The sequence below is a fragment of the Solanum pennellii genome, chromosome 1 (genome assembly GCF_001406875.1).
Source record: "Solanum pennellii chromosome 1, SPENNV200".
NCBI lineage: Eukaryota > Viridiplantae > Streptophyta > Magnoliopsida > Solanales > Solanaceae > Solanum > Solanum pennellii.
Window position 1 is genome coordinate 89232193 of NC_028637.1, and position 27186 is coordinate 89259378.

Below are 27186 nucleotides of genomic sequence, written 5' to 3' on the forward strand. Positions count from 1 at the left end.
GGGGGGGGGGGGGGGAGGGGGCTGAGGGCTGCACCTTAACAAAAAATTTTTATATTCAGGCTCAAGCTAAAAGCCTCTGATTAAGAAAGAAACAGCCTCGTCCAATAGTTATCGTTGAATATGTATATTTTCATTGCGCATTTGTGTTATTATGGGTTCAAAACTCATAGTACTTAATAGTTATTGAAAGTAGTAGAGTTAACTATACCAAATTTTAAGTTTTTCAAAATATCCTTTTTAACAAAAATGGTGGGAGGGGCCATCTATATTTTCATCGCATTTGGCCATATATTTTTTAAATAATATTTGAGAAAAATTGATAAATAGTGTTAAATTCATACAATTTGTCATTATTGGTAAATATTTTAAATTCTGAAATACTAGTTTTTTTTTAGTATTTGGGCCAATCTCATTATTTGAGATCTTTTGAAAATTAAAATTTTAGACCAAACTTTTATCTCTTACAAAAACACCCTCTATAGTATTAGTTTGCGTTTGTATTACAAATTTTTTTACGTGATCACCGAAGTAGTGATAAAATATTCAGTGAATATAAAAGCAATGATATGGTTGTTGAAAAAAATGATGAACAATCGACTTAGGGTAACAAAATCATGTGTTTTGTCTAGTTCACAATCTATGGAATGATGCTTGTTGCACTCCAAATTACCACATTACTCTAGTGTCACGAACACTCCTTGTTATTTGTTGTAATGAAAATCAATCAACTTATAATACAAATTTATGATTAGTTTTGATAGTTTTTAAAATTTATGGTATATATAAAAAGTGAAATATAATTCTCAACCTATGGTCAAACACATAGCCAAATTTCACTCAAATTTTCATCAAATAATATTTGCCAAGAATAGTTGAAAATCTATTGTCAAACGCTAGCTTAGTATTTCTGCTCAAAAGATAAATCTAGTTAACCACTACCAGTATTGATGTACTAGGAGTAGTTGTTGGTACCGTTATATGAGAAAATAGATAAAAAGACGACTCCATTTTGTATCTGTGTGCGGTAACAAAATGTGTGCAGAATGCAGATCTTGTTTTATCGATTAAAAAAAAATGATTAAATTTGTAACATGGTTTAAAGTACAAATGGATTGAATTGATAGATTTAGAGGACCTTTTTAGGCAGAGGCAAACTCAGGTTTTGAATACTCCGAGCACCAATATTAAGCGGGATAAAAAATCAGGTCGCGTGGGTGTATGTACGCGTTACTTAGCTTGTGCCAGCAGTACAAAACACCCTTTTTATGCTTTTTACGGGGCACTGTTAATTATATTTATTTTGTATCGTGATGGGTCTTCCCCTGCTTTTAGGTAAATGCTCATCCTTAATCATTTTTAGAGGGATTGTGGAGGCACAACGCAATAACAAAGTGCAAATTATCTAGGATAAGAACATAAAACGATACAATTAGTCATGCAATGCACGGGCATCGTCCATCTAGTTTATTATCGAAATAGAAAATTACATATATAGAATAGAGGGGCTTAGCCTAGAATTGTATTGTCATACTGAGAGCATGATGTTTGTTGAAGCTGAAACCAATCTTCTTTTGTGGAAGGTCAAATATCAATAGGTTCTCTTCCAATAGATGTCCTCCTATAACAATTGATGGTTCCCTTTTTTCATTTTGTTTCACAAATGCTAAACACATAATATCCTTACTAACTTGTACCACTGAATTTGTTCCATAAATCCTCCAATACGCACTAGGTTTATGCAAAACAAAATCTATCACAGGAACATCTGGTCCAACGTTAGTAATTTTAATGTTTTTCGAACTAAAGCAAAGTCCAAATTGTTTCATAGGAGGCTCTACAATTGCCACATTCTTTGGAAGAAAGCAGTTTTAAAAGCATCGTAAATGCTAGGGTGTAAAATTGTGTAAGGTGATTCTGCAATGTTTTATTTAGTGGAACTTGTTGTCCCGTGATTTTGATGGATGAAACTTGGATATAGTACTCTCGAGTTACCAAAAATGCATTTTTATTTGCGATTAATTTGGTGTAGAGAATATTGTTTGATGTGTCGATCTTCTTAGGATTGTAAACATAATATGATGAAGATAACTCCAGGAGATGTTGTAGATGAACTCAAACAAATACCAAACTTCTTGGTGAATCTAGAGTCTAAAGCAAGTTGATTGGGTATGGAAATTGGACTTTCACGTCCAAAACCTGCAATTCCTGACAAATGAAATGAATTCCTGAAGTTTAGGTTTCAATATGCAGTCACCACAGTAATTAGGATCGGAATAAGTGCATTGTGTGGATTTACATACACCAGGTTTGTAAGTTGAACTTTTGAAACCTTTGTCACAATCCACCCATAAACTTCTACCACCAAGATGGACTAAAAGTTGTTGGGTACATAGCAAGAATTGATGGGAAATAAAGGGAAGAAGAGGAATTTGAAAAGTTGAGAACTTGAAGAGTTGAGAACTTGAAAAGTCCTCTTATGCTTTAATGAAAAGACATTTGTCCCTCATCGGTGATGAAAAGAAAAATAGGGAAGTTTAAATACATAAACACTCCTATTAATTCTCCATGATCTGATTGCTGAAGATGTGGTAGTAAATGAAGCTTTTCAAGTGGCTGCAATGATCGAAAAGTTGCCTCCTTCGTGGAACGATTTCAAGAATTATCTAAAACACAAGCTTAAAGAAATGAAGCTTGAAGATCTTGTGATTCGGCTCAAGATTGAGGAAGATAACAAAAACGCCGAAAAGAAGTCGCGTAAGATATTATGCGATATTTTTGCTTTTTGAACTCATATTTCACACTCCCTCAATAATTTATGTGATATTTTTGCTTTTTGAAGTCAAGTTGAGAAATTTAAAGCTGAATTGAATTAATTTAATGTAATATTTTAAGCGTTAGATTTAAATATAAAAAAGTAACATAAAAGATATTATAAATTTAGTTCTTCTCGTTTTATATTAATAAGATAAAAATATAATTTCAATATTGATCAAAATTTATATAATATGAATCTAATTTGTTATCATTTAATGTTTGTGCTTTAACAAAACAAATACTTTTCGAATATGGAGAATTGTCAAAGTTATATTTTAAGTGAATCTAATAGATATAAAGTTGAATTAAAATTACGTGAATAATTTTAAGAGTTCATTGATGAATTAAATCTTTCATTTTTGATAGATCGTTTCATCATCACAAAACACATGGTTAAATGCGACTTATAGAGCTTCATAAATTGCAACGTGATTCATCATTTAACATAGAATCAATTTTATTAGGGACGGATCTAGAATTCATTCAAGAAATTTGAAAAATAAAATATAAACGTGCGAAAAAAATAAAAAGATACAATTCCAAGGTAGTAATAATATATAGTTTAATTAAAGGGACAAAAGTTAGTTTCGTTACAAAAAGACTTTTTAACTTAAGCTAAAAGAAGAAATGTTCACAATGAGATTCAAACCATGGACGTGAGGGTCAACTTTAAATGAATTTTTCACAGTTCCACTATGTTATAGATTGCTTCTTGTTCACGAGAAGTGTCAAAAATTAATATATCTACAAAAATACAAAGTTACTTTATATATAATATATAATTTTTTATCAAAAAGATTTGAGTGAACCCAAAAACCCACATGGTTCCGCCCTTGGATTTCATGTCTCTTTATATTGACTAATAAATAACCTAAAAGGAAAAATTTAAAAATGTTGTTAAACTAGATGATGTGATGTGGGGTTATCCATTTCATTGTCATCACTTTATCTTATCATATTAAATACATGTCATGTGGACCATCTATCTAGAAGGTGTCATCAAAAGAATAACTTTTTAATGGTCAAGTTTTAATTTGTATATTACTTGAGAACTATAAATGATCATTACTTTCGTTAAGAAAAAAAATATAACAAAGCTTGGAATAAATTATGCTCCCTCTTTGCTTCTAATTAATTTAGTTTATAAATATAAGTTTGTTAAACTAGTTATTTTATAACATAAAACAATTGTATACCATATAATAATTTTAATATGAATATATAACTCCATCAAATTGTGTTCTTCACCAATTGTTTTTGACATAATAATAATAATAATAGGATAATGCTTCCACCATTCCTTTTCTTTCTTCATTTGGACGAAATCATTAACTGGCAGGCAATATCTATTAATTATGTGTATCTATAGTCAATGTTCATAGATCCTTGAATTCTTACACCCCAACTTGTATATACTAAAATTCAATAAACAATATATTATAAAGATTTATGCTTTCTTTCAGCTTTCGTCTTGTCCCTTGGCTAATAAAATAAACGTCATGTCATAAATCATCAATAATCATATTACATCACTATAAATCAAGATGCTACATCTTCAAATTCTACTCACTCCATCCATAACGTTACAATGGTTACCAAAATAAATTGTCTATCCTTGTTTCTCTCTTTGATCCTCTTATTTTCCCTCTCCTTCGCGAAAACGCCTCCGCGACCTCGAGCTTTTCTTCTTCCAGTAACCAAAGATGCATCCACTAAACAATTTGTCACAACCATTAACCAAAGAACACCCCTTGTCCCAGTCAAACTTACCATCGATCTTGGTCAACGATTTTTATGGGTTGATTGTGAAAAAGGTTATGTTAGTTCATCTTATAAACCCGTCCCATGTGGTTCTATTCCTTGTAAACGTTCTTTATCGGGTGCATGTGTTGAATCATGTGTAGGTCCTCCTTCACCAGGGTGCAACAATAACACTTGTTCACATATTCCTTATAATCCACTTATCCGTACTAGCACGGGTGGTGAACTTGCTCAAGATGTTGTTTCACTTCAATCAACCGATGGCTCGAATCCTCGTAAATACTTATCAACAACAAATGGAGTAGTATTTGATTGTGCTCCTCATTCTCTTCTTGAAGGACTAGCAAAGGGTGTTAGAGGCATTCTTGGCCTTGGAAATGGTTATGTAGGATTTCCTACTCAACTAGCTAATGCTTTTAGTATACCTCGAAAATTCGCTATATGTTTGACTTCATCCACAACCTCTCGTGGTGTTATCTTCTTTGGTGATAGTCCTTATGTTTTTCTTCCTGGAATGGATGTCTCAAAAAGACTTGTTTACACTCCACTTCTCAAAAACCCTGTTAGTACATCAGGGTCATATTTTGAAGGGGAGCCCTCAACGGATTATTTTATTGGAGTGACATCTATCAAAGTTAATGGTAATGTTGTGCCAATAAACACCACATTGTTGAACATAACCAAAGATGGCAAAGGTGGAACAAAAATTAGTACTGTTGAACCTTACACAAAATTAGAGACTTCGATTTACAATGCCTTAACAAAGGCATTTGTTAAATCGCTATCTAAGGTTCCAAGGGTGAAACATGTGGCACCTTTTAAAGTGTGCTATAACAGAACTAGTTTGGGAAGTACTCGCGTTGGCCCTGGTGTTCCACCCATTGAACTAGTGTTGGGAAACAAAAATGCTACTACATCTTGGACTATTTGGGGTGTAAATTCTATGGTGGCGGTGAATAATGACGTGCTCTGTCTTGGATTTGTGGATGGAGGAGTTGAATTTGAACCAACAACTTCTATAGTCATTGGAGCACATCAAATTGAAGACAACCTTCTGCAATTTGATATTGCTAATAAAAGGCTCGGTTTTACTTCATCACTCTTATTTGGTCAAACAACATGTGCCAACTTCAACTTTACATCCAAACCTTGATGAAATATAAGAGCTGTGCTTTTATGTAATTTTAGATTCAAATAAATGTTTCTTTTATTTTCAAAGGACAGAGTTATCAAGAATAAATGCATTCGACTTTGTTTGGTTTTTGAATGTAGTCCCATTGGTATCAATTAGGAAAAAAAAAGTCTCTGTTAAATGTATTCGACTTTTGCAATTTGACATTGCTAACAAAAAGTTGGGATTTACTTGTTCACTCTTATTTGATCAAACAACATGTGCCAACTTCAACTTTACATCCATGATGGTAAAAGCAAAAACAAAAAGTTTTGCTTTTGTAATTTTAGAGTCAAATAATTGTTTCCTTTTTATTTTCCTAAAGGATGGAGTTGATCTAGAATACATGTATCTGATCGACTTATTGCTTGTATATATCAACACTTTGTTTGGATGGTTGTTACCCGTTGTATTGTATTGTATTGTTAGTTTAAAGAAAATGTTTGTTTTGATTATTCTTTAAATTTTGTTATGTAGTATCGTTAAACTCATCGTTAGATCAATTGAAAAATCTCATTTTATATAATGATCGATTTAGTGTGATTGCATTTTCACATTAATTTTTTCTTCACATTTGTCTTTACTTATTTTTATAATTATCTTATAGTATCGTTTTTCCTCCCTATTTTGACAGTAGTTCTAGGTTTTACCCTACTTTACTTGCTAGTTTATCCTTCAGATTGTTGATGTATGACATTATGTAATGACGGAGAACGATACAATCTATCAAGTAAGGTCAAGGGGGACGCGAAGGTGTTCACCCAACACTACAAGAAATCAGGGTTTTTCTTTTGGCGACTTAAGTTGCTAAAAACTCCTAAAATCACCACTAAATATTATTAGTGTCGAGCTTTAGGCCGTGGCAAGTTCCTTCATATCTGAAAGTTATGAGTGACGAGTTTTGGATGTTGCCACTAAGGGTGTGTTTCAATATAAAGGAAAATGTTTTTTAGAAAATATTTTTCAATTTTCTCGATCATGTTTGATTGGTTGGCTTAAATATTTTGAAAACTATTTTCCAAATCAGCTTATTTTCATTAAATTTAAGGATATCATGATTCTCAATTAGAAACTTGACTCTCAACCTCGATTTGGGATATAACTCTCAAGTTTCGAATTGAATCGGGGTTGGATCTTGAGTTAGAATTGGAAGTCGAATTTTGGGGTTGGATTGCATTGCAAAAGTTGGATCTCGAGTTGGATGTTGCGGTTGGAAGTTGAGATTGGGTCTTGGGTCGGGTTCAAGCTCGGCTGTCCGGATCGTGGCCTGATTCGGGTTAGGTATTGAGATCGTGTCCTGATTCGGGTCATGGTCATGATTGGGTTCTAGTTTAAATGTCGAGTCTCATATCAGAAATAGAAATCAGGTTCCAAATCCGATGTCGTTGTCAGATGTACTATCAATTATTGAGGTTGACTTTTAGGGTAGACTCTATTTTTCTAAAAAGTATTTTGTACTCCATACAAATATAAAATATAATTTTGTTAATAATATTTTTCATTCACCAATCAAACGTTAAAAAATATTTTCAGTCAACAAGAATATTTTCTACAAAAACATTTTCCCGTCCTACCAAACTTATCCTATGTCTCATTATATTGACTAATGCATCTTGTTTTCTTTGAACAATATGATAAATATATAACCAAGGGAGAAATTCGAAAAGCTATTGTAGTACTAATTGATATGAATATAATAATAATAGTATATAATGCTTCTTCCATTCCTGTTCTTTCTTCACTTCACGAAATCATGAACTGGCAGGCAATATAATATCTATTACGTAATTTTATAAATAGTCAATGTTCATAGATCCTAGAATTCTTACACCGCAACTTGTATAATCAAGGTTCATATTAAATAAATTTTACATCACTATAAATCAAGATGCTACATCTCCAAATTCTACTCACTCCATCAATATTAACGTAACAATGGTTATCAAAATAAATTTTCTATCCTTGTTTCTTTGTTTGTTCTTTTTATTTTCCCTCTCCTTAGCGAAAACACCTCCGAGACCTCGAGCATTTCTTCTTCCAGTAGCCAAAGATGCATCCACAAAACAATATTTCACAACCATTAACCAAAGAACACCCCTTGTCCCAATCAAACTCACAATTGATCTTGGTCAACGATTTTTATGGGTTGATTGTGAAAAAGGTTATGTTAGTTCATCTTATAAACCCGTCCCATGTGGTTCTATCCCTTGTAAACGTTCTTTATCGGGTGCATGTGTTGAATCATGTATAGGTCCTCCTTCACCAGGGTGCAACAATAACACTTGTTCACATATTCCTTATAACCCCTTTATTCGTACTAGCACGGGTGGTGAACTTGCTCAAGATGTTGTTTCACTTCAATCGACCGATGGCTCAAATCCTCGTAAATACTTATCAACAACAAATGGAGTAGTATTTGATTGTGCTCCTCATTCTCTTCTTGAAGGACTAGCAAAGGGTGTTAAAGGGATTCTTGGACTTGGAAATGGTTATGTAGGATTTCCTACTCAATTAGCTAATGCTTTTAGTATACCTCGAAAATTCGCTATATGTTTGACTTCATCCACAACCTCTCGTGGTGTTATCTTCTTTGGTGATAGTCCTTATGTTTTTCTTCCAGCTGGAATTGATTTCTCAAAGAGATTTGTTTACACTCCACTCCTCAAAAACCCTGTTAGTACATCAGGGTCATATTTTGAAGGGGAGCCTTCAACGGATTATTTTATTGGAGTGACATCTATTAAAATACATAGTATTGCTGTGCCAATAAACACCACATTGTTGAACATTACCAAAGATGGCAAAGGGGGAACAAAAATTAGTACCGTTGAACCTTACACAAAATTAGAGACATCGATTTATAATGCTTTAACAAAGGCATTTGTTAGCGCGCTTCTTAATGTTCCAATGGTGAAACCCGTGGCACCTTTTAAAGTGTGTTATAATAAAACGAGCCTGGGAAGTAATCAGGTTGGCCCTGGTGTACCACCCATTGAACTAGTGTTGCGTAACAAAAATGCTACTACGTATACATCTTGGTTTATTTGGGGTGCAAATTCTATGAGTACGGAGCCTAAAGGGTACAAAATATTAATAAAAATTTCAAAACGGTAATATAAAATTTTATATTAACCAAAACGGCAAAATCGCTGCATCAACAGCGATTTACTTCCCCGGAAAAAGCAAAATCGCTGCAGAGGCAGCGATTTTGCAAAATGTGAATTTTTTTTTTAAAAAAAAAATTCTTTTTTTAAAAATCGCTGTCTAGGTAGCGATTTCATTTTTTTTAAAAAAAAAATTCTTTTTTTAAAAATCGCTGTCTAGGTAGCGATTTCATTTTTTTTAAAAAAAAAATTCTTTTTTTAAAAATCGCTGTCTAGGTAGCGATTTCATTTTTTTTAAAAAAAAAATTCTTTTTTTAAAAATCGCTGTCTAGGTAGCGATTTCATTTTTTTTAAAAAAAAAATTCTTTTTTTAAAAATCGCTGTCTAGGTAGCGATTTCATTTTTTTTAAAAAAAAAATTCTTTTTTTAAAAATCGCTGTCTAGGTAGCGATTTCATTTTTTTTAAAAAAAAAATTCTTTTTTTAAAAATCGCTGTCTAGGTAGCGATTTCATTTTTTTTAAAAAAAAAATTCTTTTTTTAAAAATCGCTGTCTAGGTAGCGATTTCATTTTTTTTAAAAAAAAAATTCTTTTTTTAAAAATCGCTGTCTAGGTAGCGATTTCATTTTTTTTAAAAAAAAAATTCTTTTTTTAAAAATCGCTGTCTAGGTAGCGATTTCATTTTTTTTAAAAAAAAAATTCTTTTTTTAAAAATCGCTGTCTAGGTAGCGATTTCATTTTTTTTAAAAAAAAAATTCTTTTTTTAAAAATCGCTGTCTAGGTAGCGATTTCATTTTTTTTAAAAAAAAAATTCTTTTTTTAAAAATCGCTGTCTAGGTAGCGATTTCATTTTTTTTAAAAAAAAAATTCTTTTTTTAAAAATCGCTGTCTAGGTAGCGATTTCATTTTTTTTAAAAAAAAAATTCTTTTTTTAAAAATCGCTGTCTAGGTAGCGATTTCATTTTTTTTAAAAAAAAAATTCTTTTTTTAAAAATCGCTGTCTAGGTAGCGATTTCATTTTTTTTAAAAAAAAAATTCTTTTTTTAAAAATCGCTGTCTAGGTAGCGATTTCATTTTTTTTAAAAAAAAAATTCTTTTTTTAAAAATCGCTGTCTAGGTAGCGATTTCATTTTTTTTAAAAAAAAAATTCTTTTTTTAAAAATCGCTGTCTAGGTAGCGATTTCATTTTTTTTAAAAAAAAAATTCTTTTTTTAAAAATCGCTGTCTAGGTAGCGATTTCATTTTTTTTAAAAAAAAAATTCTTTTTTTAAAAATCGCTGTCTAGGTAGCGATTTCATTTTTTTTAAAAAAAAAATTCTTTTTTTAAAAATCGCTGTCTAGGTAGCGATTTCATTTTTTTTAAAAAAAAAATTCTTTTTTTAAAAATCGCTGTCTAGGTAGCGATTTCATTTTTTTTAAAAAAAAAATTCTTTTTTTAAAAATCGCTGTCTAGGTAGCGATTTCATTTTTTTTAAAAAAAAAATTCTTTTTTTAAAAATCGCTGTCTAGGTAGCGATTTCATTTTTTTTAAAAAAAAAATTCTTTTTTTAAAAATCGCTGTCTAGGTAGCGATTTCATTTTTTTTAAAAAAAAAATTCTTTTTTTAAAAATCGCTGTCTAGGTAGCGATTTCATTTTTTTTAAAAAAAAAATTCTTTTTTTAAAAATCGCTGTCTAGGTAGCGATTTCATTTTTTTTAAAAAAAAAATTCTTTTTTTAAAAATCGCTGTCTAGGTAGCGATTTCATTTTTTTTAAAAAAAAAATTCTTTTTTTAAAAATCGCTGTCTAGGTAGCGATTTCATTTTTTTTAAAAAAAAAATTCTTTTTTTAAAAATCGCTGTCTAGGTAGCGATTTCATTTTTTTTAAAAAAAAAATTCTTTTTTTAAAAATCGCTGTCTAGGTAGCGATTTCATTTTTTTTAAAAAAAAAATTCTTTTTTTAAAAATCGCTGTCTAGGTAGCGATTTCATTTTTTTTAAAAAAAAAATTCTTTTTTTAAAAATCGCTGTCTAGGTAGCGATTTCATTTTTTTTAAAAAAAAAATTCTTTTTTTAAAAATCGCTGTCTAGGTAGCGATTTCATTTTTTTTAAAAAAAAAATTCTTTTTTTAAAAATCGCTGTCTAGGTAGCGATTTCATTTTTTTTAAAAAAAAAATTCTTTTTTTAAAAATCGCTGTCTAGGTAGCGATTTCATTTTTTTTAAAAAAAAAATTCTTTTTTTAAAAATCGCTGTCTAGGTAGCGATTTCATTTTTTTTAAAAAAAAAATTCTTTTTTTAAAAATCGCTGTCTAGGTAGCGATTTCATTTTTTTTAAAAAAAAAATTCTTTTTTTAAAAATCGCTGTCTAGGTAGCGATTTCATTTTTTTTAAAAAAAAAATTCTTTTTTTAAAAATCGCTGTCTAGGTAGCGATTTCATTTTTTTTAAAAAAAAAATTCTTTTTTTAAAAATCGCTGTCTAGGTAGCGATTTCATTTTTTTTAAAAAAAAAATTCTTTTTTTAAAAATCGCTGTCTAGGTAGCGATTTCATTTTTTTTAAAAAAAAAATTCTTTTTTTAAAAATCGCTGTCTAGGTAGCGATTTCATTTTTTTTAAAAAAAAAATTCTTTTTTTAAAAATCGCTGTCTAGGTAGCGATTTCATTTTTTTTAAAAAAAATGGGGAAGTCGCTGCCTGGGCAGCGACTTCCGCATTTTAAAAAAAAAAAAGATTTTTTTAAAGCAACAATTTTATAAGATAAAAAAAAGTTATAATGTTTTTTTTATAAAATCGCTACTTTAAATTTTATTTTTTTAAAAAAATAAAATTTAAAGTAGCGATTTTATAAAAAAAACATTATAACCTTTTTTTATCTTATAAAATTGTTGCTTTAAAAAAATCTTTTTTTTTTTTAAATTTCCACATTGTTTCCACATTTTTTTAAAGAAAAAAATTTAAAAATTAAAAAAAAAAAAAAATTATACAAGTCGCTGCCAGGCAGCGACTTTGCATATTTCAAAAATTTTCTTTTCTAAAAGTCGCTGCCTGGGCAGCGACTTCCGCATTTTAAAAAAAAAAATTCTTTTTTTAAAAATCGCTGCCTAGGCAGCGATTTTCCTTAAATAAAAAAATTAAAATTTATAAATCGCTGCCTAGGCAGCGACTTTTTTTAAAATAAATTAAAATCGCTGCCTAGGTAGCGATTTCATTTTTTTTAAAAAAAATTCACATTTTGCACAATCGCTGCCTCGGCAGCGATTTTGCTTTTTCCGGGGAAGTAAATCGCTGTTGATGCAGCGATTTTGCCGTTTTGGTTAATATAAAATTTTATATACCGTTTTAGAATTTTTGTTAATATTTTGTACCCTTTAGGCTCCGTACTCCAAATTCTATGGTGGCGGTGAATAATGATGTGGTTTGTTTTGGATTTGTGGATGGTGGAGTTGAATTTGAACCAACAACTTCTATAGTCATTGGAACACATCAAATTGAAGACAACCTTTTGCAATTTGACATTGCTAACAAAAGGTTGGGTTTTACTTCATCACTCTTATTTGATGAAATAACATGTGCTAACTTCAACTTTACAAACAAAGCTTAATGGTTAAAACAAAAAAAGTGTGCTTTTGTAATTTTAGCTTCAAATAAATGTTTTCTTTTATTTTCCAAAGGATGGAGTTGATCAAGAATAAATGTATTCAACTTCGCTTGGTTGTTGAATTTAGACGCAATGGTGTTAATTAGCAAAAGTCCCATTAATTAATTGTGTATATCTACACTTTTGGATGGTTGTTAACCATTGTAGTTTTAGTTTAAATAAAATGTTTTTTTTATTATTACTTAAATTTTTATATTTTGTATTCTTAAACTCATCGTTAGGTAATTTCGAAAAATCTCATTTCGTATAGTAATTGATTTGGTGTAATCGTGTTTTTACCTTACATTTTTCTTCTCATTTGTCTTTACTTGTTATTTTATCTTATTGTATCATTTCCCCACCTTTTTATACTAGTTATTCAATTGCAATTTGTATCCTACTTTTCTCGTAGGTATATCCTTTATATTGTCAATGTGTGGCATTATTCTAAAAAATAAGTAACAACCATCTAAACAGAGTAGACTTTTGCTAGTGTTAATATTTGGAATTTAAACTTAATATTTAATGTATACATATTTAATTAATATTCTGATATAAATAACAAAAGTTATTGAGTTCAATCAAATTCTAGGTCCATCTCTGATTTGATTTTTGATAGTTTAGAATGATCCAGATTTTACTTTAATCTGATTATAATGATTTTATAACTAAAAAGATATTAATTAGCATAGGCAAATTTAGAGTTCGAAAACAAAGGGACACCACTAAAGAAAGACACAGATTATTGACTTTGATATAACGCAACGCCATCTCGTCTTAATTTTTTTATTAAATACGCATAGAACTTATGTCCTAACCAACAAATATGAATTACATTGTATAGCTCGACGGCTCGTTCTGTAGACTGCCGGTTCAGGCACCACTTTTTGCATAGGTTAGATTGCGAAACTTGCCACCTATATGTTTTATGAATATTTTTACTTGCCATCTAAAAATGAAGATGGCAGTTTAGGTACGGGTAAAACTTATTTGCATCGGATGTTTATATTAAATCAATATATATATGTCATGTGTTTATATTAATGGTTCATTTTAATTAATCGTTATTAATTTATATGTATTTTATTTCATTAAATCACGTACTACAATTACTTAGTATAAACACTCGATACGGATAAATTTTTTTCGTGTATGCACCACTTTGCATAGGTTAGATTGCAAAACTTGCCGCCTATATGTTCCCAAAACTAAAAACGAAAATGATGTAGCAAAAGGTTCAAACTCGGGTCGAACAACAGAAGCTCATGAGTCTAAATTGTATATATACTTTTTTCGAAGTTAACAAATGCATCGTAAATTTTTAATTCTCCACGTGGGTCCGCTGTGCTTACTAGTTCGAGAATTTTGACAAAAGAAAAAAGTCTCAGTTATTTTGGTAAATATAGAAAGTGTATACAGTATTCTTTTAAAATGTGTCGTAAAATACATAATTTTGAGTAGACTACAATTATCAAAGCAACGAATTTATCTGAATCTAGGGACTCATCTAAAGTCGGTAGATTAAAATGATTAAAGGCTAAAAAAAATATATTTTATAAAAAGTAATTAAGAAAGCACGAGTTATTAGGAATATTAAAACATTATATACTTACAAATGAAAAGAGAAGTTGTATATATCCAAAGTGCAAGTTGCAAGAGTGAACTAATTATGTATTAATGTCCTATCTGAATTTCTTGTCCCCTTCCACATTGCCCCGTTACATACAAAACATTATTTTACGATAAATTATGTAGCATAGAGACTAGAGTATAGACCAATATGGAAATCTGGATTAATTATGAAACAGAAGAGTAATAATGACGCTGTCTAAATTTTCAAACTAGTCAATAATGCCACCACTTCTTATAGCGAACGTAATTGGAGGCGTAAAGCAAAATTTTAATTCGCAGCTTAAAATATAAATAACTGTTATATATATTTTTATTCAAAAGTTATTTTTCTTACACTATTTAGATAATTATCGATGTATAATATTATTTTTTTTAGTTATTAATTTAAGATTTTTATCAACTCAACAATAAAAAAAAGTCATTTTAGTGAGACAATTATTCTACATATATTGTTAACATAATGTTATAAGTAATAAGTTGACAAATATTAAATAAAGATAAGAGCTAGAATCATACAATTCGATTCAAGAAGTTGATGGCTTGATATACCTCATTTTAATATGTTTATAGTAATGCTTGAAACTAAAATTTTAAAAAAAAATAAAAAAGAATTTGTAATTCACCTTTTTCAACACTTTTCACTATTAATTCGTATTTTTTACAAAATAAAAAAGAGGTTAATGAGTATAAGATAATATATTTTTAAATTATATTTTATTTTTTATCAATTTTTTCTATATTTTTCTAACACATAATTTATCCTTGATAAAAATTTGAGGCCGTCGAAATTTGGAGGCCTAAACCAAAGGACCTATTTTCAATACCATAAAGCCGGCCTTGCTTCTCATTGATGAATATAATTAATGAGATAAAAGTTAGATTTCTTTAATTTCTCATTCAATATTTTGATATTTATATCCATATTAAAGTTTCAATTAATTTAAATTTGTCATCCCTACTACTCATAATAAGATTGATATATGCATTCGGACTTTGAATACCTTGTAAGAAGAAGAAAAACTACCTCTGTCCATTGATAGTTGGTTTATTATTGACTTGGTATACCATTTAAGAAATAATAAATATAGAGTTAATATTATTATATTATTTTTTAATTTTATTAAATTTAATATTTTAAAAAATATATTAAACTATAAATAGTATTTAATAGTAAAATTAGATAGACACATAAAATAAATCATATCTTAATTTTCTAAATTGAATAAATATTATTGGATGGACTAATAAATAAAAGAAAATCAGAGACTAAAGGCAGACTCATAATTGTGGCATGTCTCCTCTGTAAGTTAGTAGTGTAAATTTAGAATGAATTATGGAAAATTTTGGAGAGAAGAATTAAATGAATAACAAAATTGTATTCACAAATACTCATATTTTTTTTAATATATCTTATTTTTGATTGAAATTTTATTTTTCACACTAGAAATTTTTCGCGAACATACCTAAAATAACTTTGACGAACAAGTCCGAGTACGTGAAGATAGGGTTGGGCATAAAATATTGAAGATTGAATTATTGAACCGAATTAAAATTTTTGGTATTTGGTAATTTGGTTTTTGATACGTTATTTGGAGTAAAATTTTAATATTATGGTATTCGGGTATGAGTTTGGTACAAGATATTAGTACCATTTGATATTGGGTATCTCCCAAGTATTAAATTATTTACTTAATAAAGATCATATATCAACATATACATTACTCATTAGTATAAGTTAAAATAGAAAGTTATTGAATAAGCATTAACAATTCAAATACATATGTGTTTTAGTTGTATCAATTTGATTTTCTTGATATCTTTTTCCTTGTTGATCTTCAATAATATTGTGCCTCTACATAAAAAAAATAAAAATAATTGGAGAAAATATATTAACTTTATAATACAATCAACTATAACTTTAATATAACGTTACCGAATATCATATAAAATTAAAATTTAATTTAATGTTTATCAAAATTCAAATCAAAATTTTTAAACTTGACATCTACTTTAATTTTAATTATCAATTATACAAATAATTAAATTTAAAGGTAAAAAAAATCCTAACCAAATATCAAACGTCCACTGATGTTTAAGAAGGAAAACTTCAACACATAAGGCAAGAAAAGAGATTTCATTATTTCTTTTAAAAAGGTGCGGGCACGCACTTTGAGTTGATCATGTGCTCCAAATTCCATTTCCAAAATCCCATTTGTTCTTTGATGAAAGATGAGGATTACGCGGTAAGAAAAATGTGAATTATATGGAAATTTTTTTAAAGATTAATATGAAAATTTATTTTAGTGTAAATTTTTATATTAATTTTTAGAAAAGTCCTCATGTAATTTATACTTTTCTTATAGTGTGAATAGATATAATAATATATAATGTGATTTTATAAGTGAAATTTGAAATAAGTATTTTTTAATTTTTGTACATTATAACAACTTTTTTCTAAAATATATAAATTTAAAAAGCAAATTAAATAGAAACTGACAAGCCATAAATAATTTTTAGATAATTATGCTAAAAAATTGATAGGATACAGATTTCACAACACTATGTTCGAAAATCAACTTTAATTTATTCATTTTTTAAATATATAAATAATAATTAGTGTAAATATTAATCGGGGTTGAATGAATAATAAATCTGTTGATTCATGATGAAATATATGATAGTTTTGTTTAAAAGATTGTCACAGCTATTATAATTTTTTAGTGTTAGTATTATTTTTCTCAAATATTAGTTAATAACATATATATTTTTTACATTATTAGTAAATTATTTGAATTTACTAGAGGGAGTATTGAAAAGTTCACTCCTTACTTATTTTTTAATTATAAAATTATAAAATTAAAAATACATCAGATATAAATTAAGTTGCTTCACACACTCCACTTTTTGAAACACTGCACCTCAATTTAACTATACCATTTTCGGATTACACAAATAGTTGGAAATTATATCTCATACCCTACTACCAGGGCCAGAGGGCATTATATACTTAAATAGAGTTCGTCCGAACCTCCTCGACCAAAAATATTTACTATTTATACATAATTAAAATTCTTTTATATATATATATATATATATGATAGATATTGAACCTCTTTCACTAGTTAGTGCATTTATTTTTCAAATTTTAAACCCCTTAATAAAAATTTTGAATTCAGTGCCCACTACATTTATGATGTCTCTTTCAAAAGGATGGGAGACGTTGTATAATTGACCAGGCCATTATGGCAATTAGAAAATGAACTACCAAAAGAAAATAGATAGTACATTTATTCTTGGCCCAACTCCATGGAAAATAAAAGAAATTAATCACTACTACAACTGTTCCTTCATCAAAATCTGATATTCAGATTAAAAACCATCAAGCTTTGGATGTAAAATTAAAGTTGCCACATGTTGTTTGACTAAACAAAAGTGATGAAGTAAAACCCAACCTTCTGTTAGCAATGTCAAATTGCAAAAAATTGTTTTCAATTTGATGTGCTCCAATGACTATAGAAGTTGTTGGTTCAAATTCAACTCCTCCATCCACAAATCCAAGACAAAGCACGTCATCATTCACCGCCACCATAGAATTCGAACCCCAAATAGTCCAAGATGTAGTGCCCAACACTAGTTCAATAGGTGGAACGCCAGGGCCAACTCGAGTACTACCCAAACTACTCCTATTATAACACACTTCAAATGGAGCCAAGGGTTTCACCCTTGGAACCTTAGATAGCGATTTAACAAATGCCTTTGTTAAAGCATTGTAAATCGAAGTCTCCAATTTTGTGTAAGGATCAACCGTACTAATTTTTGTTCCACCTTTGCCATCTTTAGTTATGTCCAATAATGTGGTGTTTATTGGCACGACGTTACCATTTATTTTAATAGATGTTACTCCAATGAAATACTCCACCGAAGGCTCCCCTAGGAAATATGACCCTGATGTACTAACAGGGTTATTGAGAAGTGGAGTGTAAACAAGTCTCTTTGAAACATCAATTCCAGCTGGAAGAAAAACATAAGGACTATCACCAAAGAAGATAACACCACGAGAAGTTGTGGATGAACTCAAACATATAGCGAATTTTCGAGGTATAGTAAAAGCATTAGCTAATTGAGTAGGAAATCCTACATAACCATTTCCAAGTCCAAGAATGCCATTAACACCCTTTGCTAGTTTCTCAAGAAGGAAAGTAGAACCACATCCAAAAACTACTCCATTTGTTGTTGATAAGTATTTACGAGGGTTCGAACCATCGGTTGATTGAAGTGAGACAACATCTTGAGCAAGTTCACCACTAGTGCTAGTACGAATAAAGGGGTTATAAATAGTTTGTCCACAAGTGTTATTGTTGCATCCTGGTGAAGGAGAACCTACACATGATTCAACACATGCACCGGAGAAAGAACGTTTACAAGGGATGGAACCACAAGGGACAGGTTTATAAGATGAACTAACATAACCTTTATCACAATCAACCCATAAAAACCGTTGACCAAGATCGATAGTAAGTTTTGCTGGGACAAGGGGTGTTCTTTGGTATATGGTTGTGATAAATTGTTTAGTGGCTTCATCTTTGGTTATAGGAAGAAGAAAAGCTCGAGGTTTCGAAGGTGCTTTGGCTGAGGAGAGGGAGAACAAGAGGAGCAAAGGAAGAAAAAAGGATAGGGAAATTATTTTGGAAACCATTGTTAAGTTTGGATAGAGTGAGTAGAATTTGGAGATGTAGCATCTTGATTTATAGTGAATTAGTGATGTGATGCTTGTTTAATTTTAAATTTTTTTTTGGAGCCGTTAGGTAACTGTTTTGGTCGGATTAATCTGAATTCATGTCGAAAATTCTACTTTGTAAGATAAAGTATTTCGACCGAAGAATTATTTTTATTTGGAAAGGGGCAGAGGAAAGCAGAAATGGTTTTATTACTCATTTGTTTAAGTCTATACAAGTGGACATATAGAGAATCGAAGGAATGATGAATATTGAGTGAGTATAGTGTATTACTAAAAGTACAATATAGTTTTAGTAATGTACTATATTTTTATGTTCAGACAATGATGTCTAGTATTTTATTAGATTTCTTTCTTTGTATTAGACACTCTTGTACATGTCTTAAATTGGTTTCATTTATACATTAATGTTTTCTTATTTATGAAAGTGTTGTTTGAGATATTCATGTTTTATTCGTTATCATCTACTTTATTTAAAAATTTTATATGCTCGAGAGTTAGCTCGTCTATCAAGGTAAATTTAGAATATATGTTACCACAATCTTAAATTAGTATTGTAACAATTTTTTATCAATGATTAAAGATTTTGAATTCAAATGTACATGTGCATATAAATCCAATGTACATGTGTGTATTGATTAAAGTAGATCTAGACAACTATAGACTTCACGATAACTTGTGATTCCTATTCAAATAGAAATTAAAGCACAACCAGAGTGGAAAGAGATATATATAAAAAGGATACAAACAAATAGATTATGTGCAATATTAATCGCAAATACATTATAATTATAAGCCACTTGTAATAATACAAAGTTCTTAAATTAGAAAGGAAAACAGTAGTAGGTGGAAATCTTTTAGGTATTGTTAGCAACCAATCACTAAACAATGGACAATCTTTATAAGACAGCATCCAATGCTTATATCTCTTGCAGTCAACGATATTTTAGCTCAATTTATCTTCTCATAATGTTTCATAACTTTGTTTTTACATAGTTGATACTAATTTTTGTATAAAGAGTGACCTCTAGTACTCTCTATATTCCAAATTAAGTCATCTAAAATTTCATTTGTTTGAACTAAATAAAAATCTTAATTTTATTTATTTAAATTTTAGCTAACAAATCTTAGATTTGAATCTTAAGTATCGAAGCGTATTTATTTTATGAATTTATAATATATATTTATTCAAGGATCCTTACAAAGTTTGTAGTTTTCTCTATAGTAAACTATCGCCATGGTTAGTTATCACTTTATAAGCATCATTAGCAATTATCATTAATGTAGTCATCAATCACCACAGATAATCATCACTATCAACCACCATTATATAACGTTATCATTCACTATCATCACTGTTCTCCACCATATTAGCTACCACCAGAAGCGGCTCTAATGAGTAAGGACAAAGCCAAGTTGTTAGGCCCCAAAATTTGCAACCACATTTTCCCCATTATAATAGGTTACAGAGTTTTTTTTTAGAAAAAATTATTCTATACTATTTTAATATATAAAAAAATAAAAAAAAATACTAGGAGAAGTTTAAGCAACTGAAGTACTATGCGTCAAGAAAGATTTATCTGGTTGATTATTATCAATTGAATAAGATATATTAGCAACTTTACTTCTTAAATCGCTAGAAGAAGAGTGTAAAAAAACTATCAAATAATTATCATTTTCTCTCCTTTTTTTATGATCTAGAGTAATATAAACACATTACAACAAAAATGACTATTAGCGGCATTTAAGAATTAAATGCCGCTAAATATGTATCTTTAGAGGCAATTGTCACTCTTTGTATATGTCTCTAAAGTCTTTAGCGACATTGATTCTAATGACACTTAACTAATGCCGGTAAAGACTGTAGCACTCTTTATTAGTATCAATATTTAATGCCGCTAAAAGTTGGTTTTGTTGTAGTGATAATACATGTTTTTGTGTAGAATTTGTAAAATTATTGACAAAATTGTAGCAGAAGGATGAATTCTAAGTTTTATAATTATTTGAACTTGTAAATATTGTAGCAGAAGGATGAATTTAATAAGGATTTCGATCAACATAAGAAAGTGAAGGTAAATAATAAATGGTGGATGCAATAAGCTATGTTTTCTTGGGGTTATCCAGGTTTTATGTCTTTAACTCAATTGCATGACCAGAAAAAGGTTTTGTTAATGATTGTATTGTAGTGTGGAAGTCAAGCTGAAAATTGTGTTTGAGCATAGCGTAAAAAACTTATCTTTTAACTTAGAAATTGTGTTTGATCATAGCTGTGAGAGTCTTCTATCCCCTATGTTATATGACAAGTTTTTAATGTCCATTTTATACCACTTTTTATTAGTTCTCAACTCTGATCATTATGGTAGATCATAAACCTTAAAAAACATCATTGACTCTAATTATAATAGTAGATCATAAACCTTAAAAAACATCATTGACTCTGATCATAATAGTAGATCATAAACCTTAAAAAAGATCATTGACTTGGACAAAAAATGTCCAAACACACCACACAACAAATTAATAACACAACGTTTTACACTATCTCCCGTCCTTGAGTGGACCCAAAATTAAAATTGGCACACGTAGTTTGCTGGTACAAAAGTGAATTACTGAAACCAACCCTCTTGTTATCAATGTCAATTTGTACCAAATTATCTTCAATTTGATGTCCTCCTATCACTATCGATGTAGTTGGATTTTCTCCACCATTTACAAATCCTAAGCAAAGCACTTCATCTGTGACGGCCACCATTGAGTTAGCTCCAGATATAATAAATGAAGGCGTCTCGCCATTTTTACCTTGTAAAACAAATTCAATATTTGGAACACCAGGGCCAACTCTAGTACTAGGTAAACTACTACTTTTGTAACACATCTCAAATGGTGCAACTTTTTTAACTCTAGGTATAGTTAGTGAGTGTACAAATGCCTTAACTAATGCCTTGTAAATTGAACTCCCCAACTTAGTATATGGATCAATTGTACTAATCTTTGTACCCCCTTCTCCATTTTCTTCGTTTATTTCTAATAATAAGTTATTTATAGGGACCAAATCACCGTTAACTTTAATAGATTTTACCCCAATAAAATAATCCGTCGATGGCTCACCCCCAAATGATGATCCAGCAGTACTAATCGGGTTTGTTAGAAGAGGTGTGTAAAGGAGGTTTTTAGACACATCAATGTTAGGAAGTAATACATATGGACCTTCACCAATAAATATAACTCCAGGAGAATTTGTCGAAGAGCTTAAACAAAGTCCGATTTTTCTAGGTCTAGAGAAACGATAACTTAATTGATTTGGAATGGCTACATAGCTATTCCCAAATCCCGCTATTCCCTTAACCCCATTAGCTAAACCTTTAAGTAATGAAGTGTCCGCGCAACCAAACACAATCTTACCGGGCTTTAGATATGGGCCGGGCTTGAGCCCGTCCGTATCCTGGATGGTAATAACATCCTCATTAAGCCCGGTACCTGTGCTGGTACGAGAAACAGGATTGTATGAAAGATGTGAGCAAGTACAATCTTTATTAGGATGTCCGGGTGATGAGCCCTTTACAATTACCATCACATGCTCCAGAATGTGAAAGTCTACAAAACATAGTGTCACAAAGGAGAGGTGTTAGGGTTGAACTAACATAGCCATTTTGACAATCCACCCATAGGAAACGTCCACCAAGGTCTACCGTTAGTTTAACGGGGACGAGAGGAGTTCTTTGGTTAATGAGTGTCACGTATTGCTTAGTGGCCGCGTCTTTGGTTACTGAAAGAAGAGCACGGCGTTTAACGGGCTGGGCTGTGGAGGAGCTGATGAAGAGAAGGAGGAGAGTTAAAAAGAGAGACAAAGGAATATGTGTTGAAGCCATTGTAGTGTGTGTGAAGTAAGTGGATAGCATAAACATGTTTATTTATAGTGGAGCAAGGTTTCCTTGAGTGCATGGTTAAAAATAATAATCATCGGTCGTCTCAATTTATGTGGTAATCTTTAATCTTTTATCTTAATTGATCATCTTTGAGTATACAAGTAACATGGCTACGCTAATTAATTTTAATAAAGATAAAATGAAAATTTTAAAGATATAATTATTTTAAAATATAAAATGATGGTATAATTTCTTTTGAATAAATTAAAAAAAATAAGTAACTCAGATAAATCGAGAGGAATAGAGTAGTGTAATGAATTAGTATATACCCAAAGGCCACATGAACATGTCTCTTAGATTTTTACTTATAAATAAGTTGGATTGTACTTCAACTTGATAACACAAGTTGGAACTAAAAATAACAAATCCACCTACTTTCAATAATAAGTCGTGTAAAGGGAAAACATATGTCAAGGCGTGATAGAAACTGACAGAAAACAATTATAAGATCACAAGGCTAAGGCCAAAAACCTCTTATTTCTTAATCGAAAAAAATCTTTAAATTATCCGAAATAAATTATGTTTATTTTTAAATTATATTTCGATTTAGAACTATCCTTTTCGTCAAACTATTGGTCAAAAACATCCTTTTTAACGAAAGTTGTTAAATACCATGTGGATGACACATGGATGCAACATTGCACGCCAGTAGGGTTCCACTGCCACATAGACTAAATGAAAAAGAATCAAAAATACCCATACTCTATTCGATAGATCACATTTACCCTTAAACTATATTTCGACTTAATACTATCCTTTCCGTAAAACTATTGAATTAAAAATACATTTCTTATTAACAAAAATTGTTAAATGCCAATAAAATAGTATCACAGGAAAATATAACTTTTTGTAACAAAAATGCCATTCCATTTTTCTAATTACTATATATGTTACCTTCTACGTAATGCTGAGCTTAAAGTACAGTGACTTTATTATTATTTATAAAAATAATCTATTGGCTTTTTCTGATACTTCACTAGGTAAATTGGATGTCTTTTTTTTAACCAAAAAATAGTTTAGTGATTTTGATATAATAAAATGGTAGCTCAATGGCCATTTTTGCAATTTTGTGATAAAAATATGTTTTATATTCATTTCACTCACACTATTTCGAGTTTTTTTTTTGGTTAGAATAGAGATATTGTATTTATATAACATTATGTATCTATACGAGATCAGCGGCCTAAAATATTACAGACATTTTATGCAAATCTTTCCCCTCTCAATTCATCATATGACAAGAGTATTTGTCAAGGGTGAGGATACAAAACTAGCTGTCTTTTTGTAATTGTAACTAAAATAGGAAAAACCTAATCTTTATCTATTTGCATAAATAAATAATCTCTCCGTCCACAATTGTTTGTCGTGATTTCTATTTTTAGAATCAAACTATAAAAACTTTGATTAACATTTTAAGATGTATTTTTTCATCATATTGATATGCAAAAAATTGCAATTTATAATACTTTTCATATATTTTTTAAATATCTAAATTTTTTATTTTAAATATCAAATTAATATAATTTAATTTAATATTAAAAAATTAATTAAATTGACTTTCTAAAATCACAAAATTACAAATAAATTTTCGAGGAATTAAACTTGCCAAAAGACACATGAAAGTGGGAAGCCTACCTGTCTATGTCCATGTTTTTTAGAGAAGTCGTAGGTAGAACCAATTTTTTTTTCCATTATTTTTTTGCTGAAGTAGGTAAGAAAAAAAAAGGGAAATGATTAACGACAAAATTGCTTTAGTTAGACTGACATATAAAGATCTAAGCATAGATTCCCTGAATTATTAAAATAATCAGAAGTAAATTTATGGAAAATGAAAAAAAAAATGAATTATCATAGGCCTTAAATCACGGGTCTATTGTTCATAATATCCTTAAAATTATTTTATGTTTTTTTTTTTAAATTCAAACTTTCGTTCACTTACAAAGAGGAAACTTTGTTTCCCATACAAATTACAATTAAATAATTTTTAAATTCTCTATTATTGGATTTCCCATTCCTTACTTTTTTTGGAATTCAAATACAACAATAATAATATACTCATCTGATTTCATAATTTAAAAAAAATTCATTGAAGGTATAAAACTTACGATTAAAAATAATTCTACTTTCAAATCTTGAATTGGAAATAGAACAAAAAGCAGTATTTATCACTTAATCATTAATTTATTTAATAATTTATTCGGCCACTTGCATATAATATTAATTGTCCCAATGAATTCACGATGGTTGATTAATTAATGAATTCATTGCATGTGCCAATAAATTATATAGCTTTTCTAATACATTAAAAACACCAAAATGTTGGCAATGTGTCCCTTTTAATAAATTTTAATGATTCCCCTTGCAAGAAACTAATTAAAATCTTAACTAGTTGCCACTTAATTAAACTGAGGACGGCAATCGCTATTTGTTTACAATTTTTCGTACTTTATTAGGAAAATGTACAAGTATTTCTTCAATTTATGTCCAAACTTTTAGAGACACACTTATACTATATTAAAATTCTATTATTCTCCTGAACTTATTTTATAAGTAATTTTCTATCCCTTTTCGGTCTATGTAATACTAGCTTGAAAAAAAAAAAGTCAACCAGTATTAGGCCCACAAGATAATCCCACATAGGCCAAAAAGGGTTATAAACTATTAATAAAATAAGTTCATGAAGTATTAGGACCTTAGTATAATATAAGTGTGTCTCTAAAATTTCAAGCATAAGCTAAGAGATAGTGGTGCATTATCGCTACTTTATTACTTACTTTGAACAGGATTTGCATGTGACCAAATAATGATGTGTAATCGGTTCATATTGATGTATAGTCATTAAATGATAAAATTTTGTATATTGCCATAGTCACAATTATAATTGCAAAAAAAATAGCGACAGTTTTGGTTATTACAAGAAAAAGATATACTAAAATCTCACTGAATTAATATAATTGAGACTATGAAATATTATTATTTAATCAATAAATAATATTTATTAATTTAAAAGTATTTTGAGATTTAACCTTGTGATGCTAGAATTATAAAAATTTTCAAAACATATTATCGCAACAGATTGTATCAAAGGCTATGCAGTTGGATCACAAATTGATCCAGAAAAGATTAATATTTTGAATGCTCTCAATTTTGCAATGTCCGCTTAGATGAAAAATATAATGTTTAGCAAGAGATAATGGCAAATTGTTTTTGACACTACAACAAAATTTGTTTGAAGGATGAAATGTCAGAGAATTTGAACGAACCACTTGTGAAAACATAAGCTGAACGTTCGCAATTAAACAGGCCTGTCCAATTATCCCACAAAAAAAAGAACTTTCACATATAGCCACTAAAAAATAGCCTAATTACTCTCCATAGCTACAGTTTGATAAATACAATTCGTAGATACATGTTATAGGGGGCAGAGAGGCGAGCGAGACTGGGAGAGAGAGGCGAGAGGCGAGAGAGAGGTAAGTTGTATATGTATATTGATTAGATAATTGTATATTATACATATGTATTTGTTTATATGGCAAGCGAGATTGGGAGAGAGAGGAGAGAGGCGAGCGTGAATGGGAGAGGGAGGAGAGAGGCGAGCGAGATTGGGAGATAGGCGAGCAAGAGAAGGCAGCGAGTGGGAGAGAGGTGAATTGTATATGTATATTGGTTAGATAACTGTATATTATACATATGCATTTGTATAACAACCAGGTGAGATTGGGAGAGAGAGGAGAGAGACGAGCGAGATTGAGAGAGGTAGGAGAGTAGAAGAGAGGTGCATTGTATATGTATATTGATTAAATAATTATATATTATACATATGTATTTGTGTACTCTGACGAATTATACATATACAAATGTGACTAATTATACAAACTCAAAGTCAACCCACCTAATTAATGTATAATGTTAGTCGTGACTGATAATCAGAACAAACTATAACTATGATGAATAATTAAGTAGTATAAGTTTACTTAACTGCGAAATTTTCAAAAAAAAAAAAAAAAGCAATACTATTGTGAACACGGATAGCAGACTGGCCAAGCTATTGGGTTTGGGGCTAAACCACCAAGAGGCCCAAGAATTAGACAGTCCAATAATAAAGGAAAGATTATTGGGAAACTTACATAAATGTACTATAATAAAAAAATATTTACCATTTATAGCTATAATATTTTTACCTCACTTGATCACTTTTAATTCATTTATAATACAAGTTTAATACATATTACAAAGAACAATTTATTATTCACATATAATACAAATTTTAATAATGAATAATATATTTATCACACATTTTAATACACTTATAATACAATGTGACAATTTTTTTACCAAACAAACATAATATATTTCAAAAAACAATTATAATTCATATATATTGCATACATAATTCACTTTTAATACATATTACAAATTTAACAAAGCA

At 29.6% G+C, this 27186-nt stretch overlaps 3 protein-coding genes and 2 pseudogenes across 4 annotated transcripts; 2 read left to right on the forward strand and 3 right to left on the reverse strand.

The window, feature by feature from the left end:
- Window positions 1-1506: 1506 nt before the first annotated feature.
- LOC107031505 lies at window positions 1507-2375 on the reverse strand (annotated as a pseudogene).
- A 1990-nt stretch (window positions 2376-4365) lies between these two features.
- On the forward strand, window positions 4366-6068 carry LOC107014312 (basic 7S globulin-like). Its single transcript, XM_015214168.2, has one exon. It carries the CDS (start codon window positions 4403-4405, stop codon window positions 5726-5728), a length of 1326 nt encoding a protein of 441 aa, XP_015069654.1. The 5' UTR covers window positions 4366-4402; the 3' UTR covers window positions 5729-6068.
- Window positions 6069-7681: 1613 nt separating this feature from the next.
- LOC107030260 (basic 7S globulin-like) lies at window positions 7682-12428 on the forward strand. The gene is made up of 2 exons (XM_015231608.1): window positions 7682-8798; window positions 12211-12428. Exons 1-2 carry the CDS (start codon window positions 7682-7684, stop codon window positions 12426-12428), a joined length of 1335 nt encoding a protein of 444 aa, XP_015087094.1.
- A 4893-nt stretch (window positions 12429-17321) lies between these two features.
- Window positions 17322-18943, reverse strand: LOC107012538 (basic 7S globulin-like). Its single transcript, XM_015212408.2, has one exon. The coding sequence runs from the start codon at window positions 18790-18792 to the stop codon at window positions 17476-17478; it is 1317 nt and encodes a 438-aa protein (XP_015067894.1). The 5' UTR covers window positions 18793-18943; the 3' UTR covers window positions 17322-17475.
- A 2364-nt stretch (window positions 18944-21307) lies between these two features.
- LOC107024724 lies at window positions 21308-22700 on the reverse strand (annotated as a pseudogene). The gene has a single exon (XR_003576685.1). The product of XR_003576685.1 is annotated as a basic 7S globulin-like (transcript).
- Between the last annotated feature and the right edge of the window lie 4486 nt (window positions 22701-27186).

Excerpts from the sequence above, each read along its gene's own strand:
- LOC107014312 (XM_015214168.2), top strand. The coding sequence starts at position 4,403 with ATGGTTACCAAAATAAATTGTCTATCCTTGTTTCTCTCTTTGATCCTC.
- LOC107030260 (XM_015231608.1), top strand. The coding sequence starts at position 7,682 with ATGGTTATCAAAATAAATTTTCTATCCTTGTTTCTTTGTTTGTTCTTT. Across the intron at positions 8,799-12,210 it reads ATCTTGGTTTATTTGGGGTG|CAAATTCTATGGTGGCGGTG; the intron begins CAAATTCTATGA and ends GGCTCCGTACTC.
- LOC107012538 (XM_015212408.2), bottom strand. The coding sequence starts at position 18,792 with ATGGTTTCCAAAATAATTTCCCTATCCTTTTTTCTTCCTTTGCTCCTC.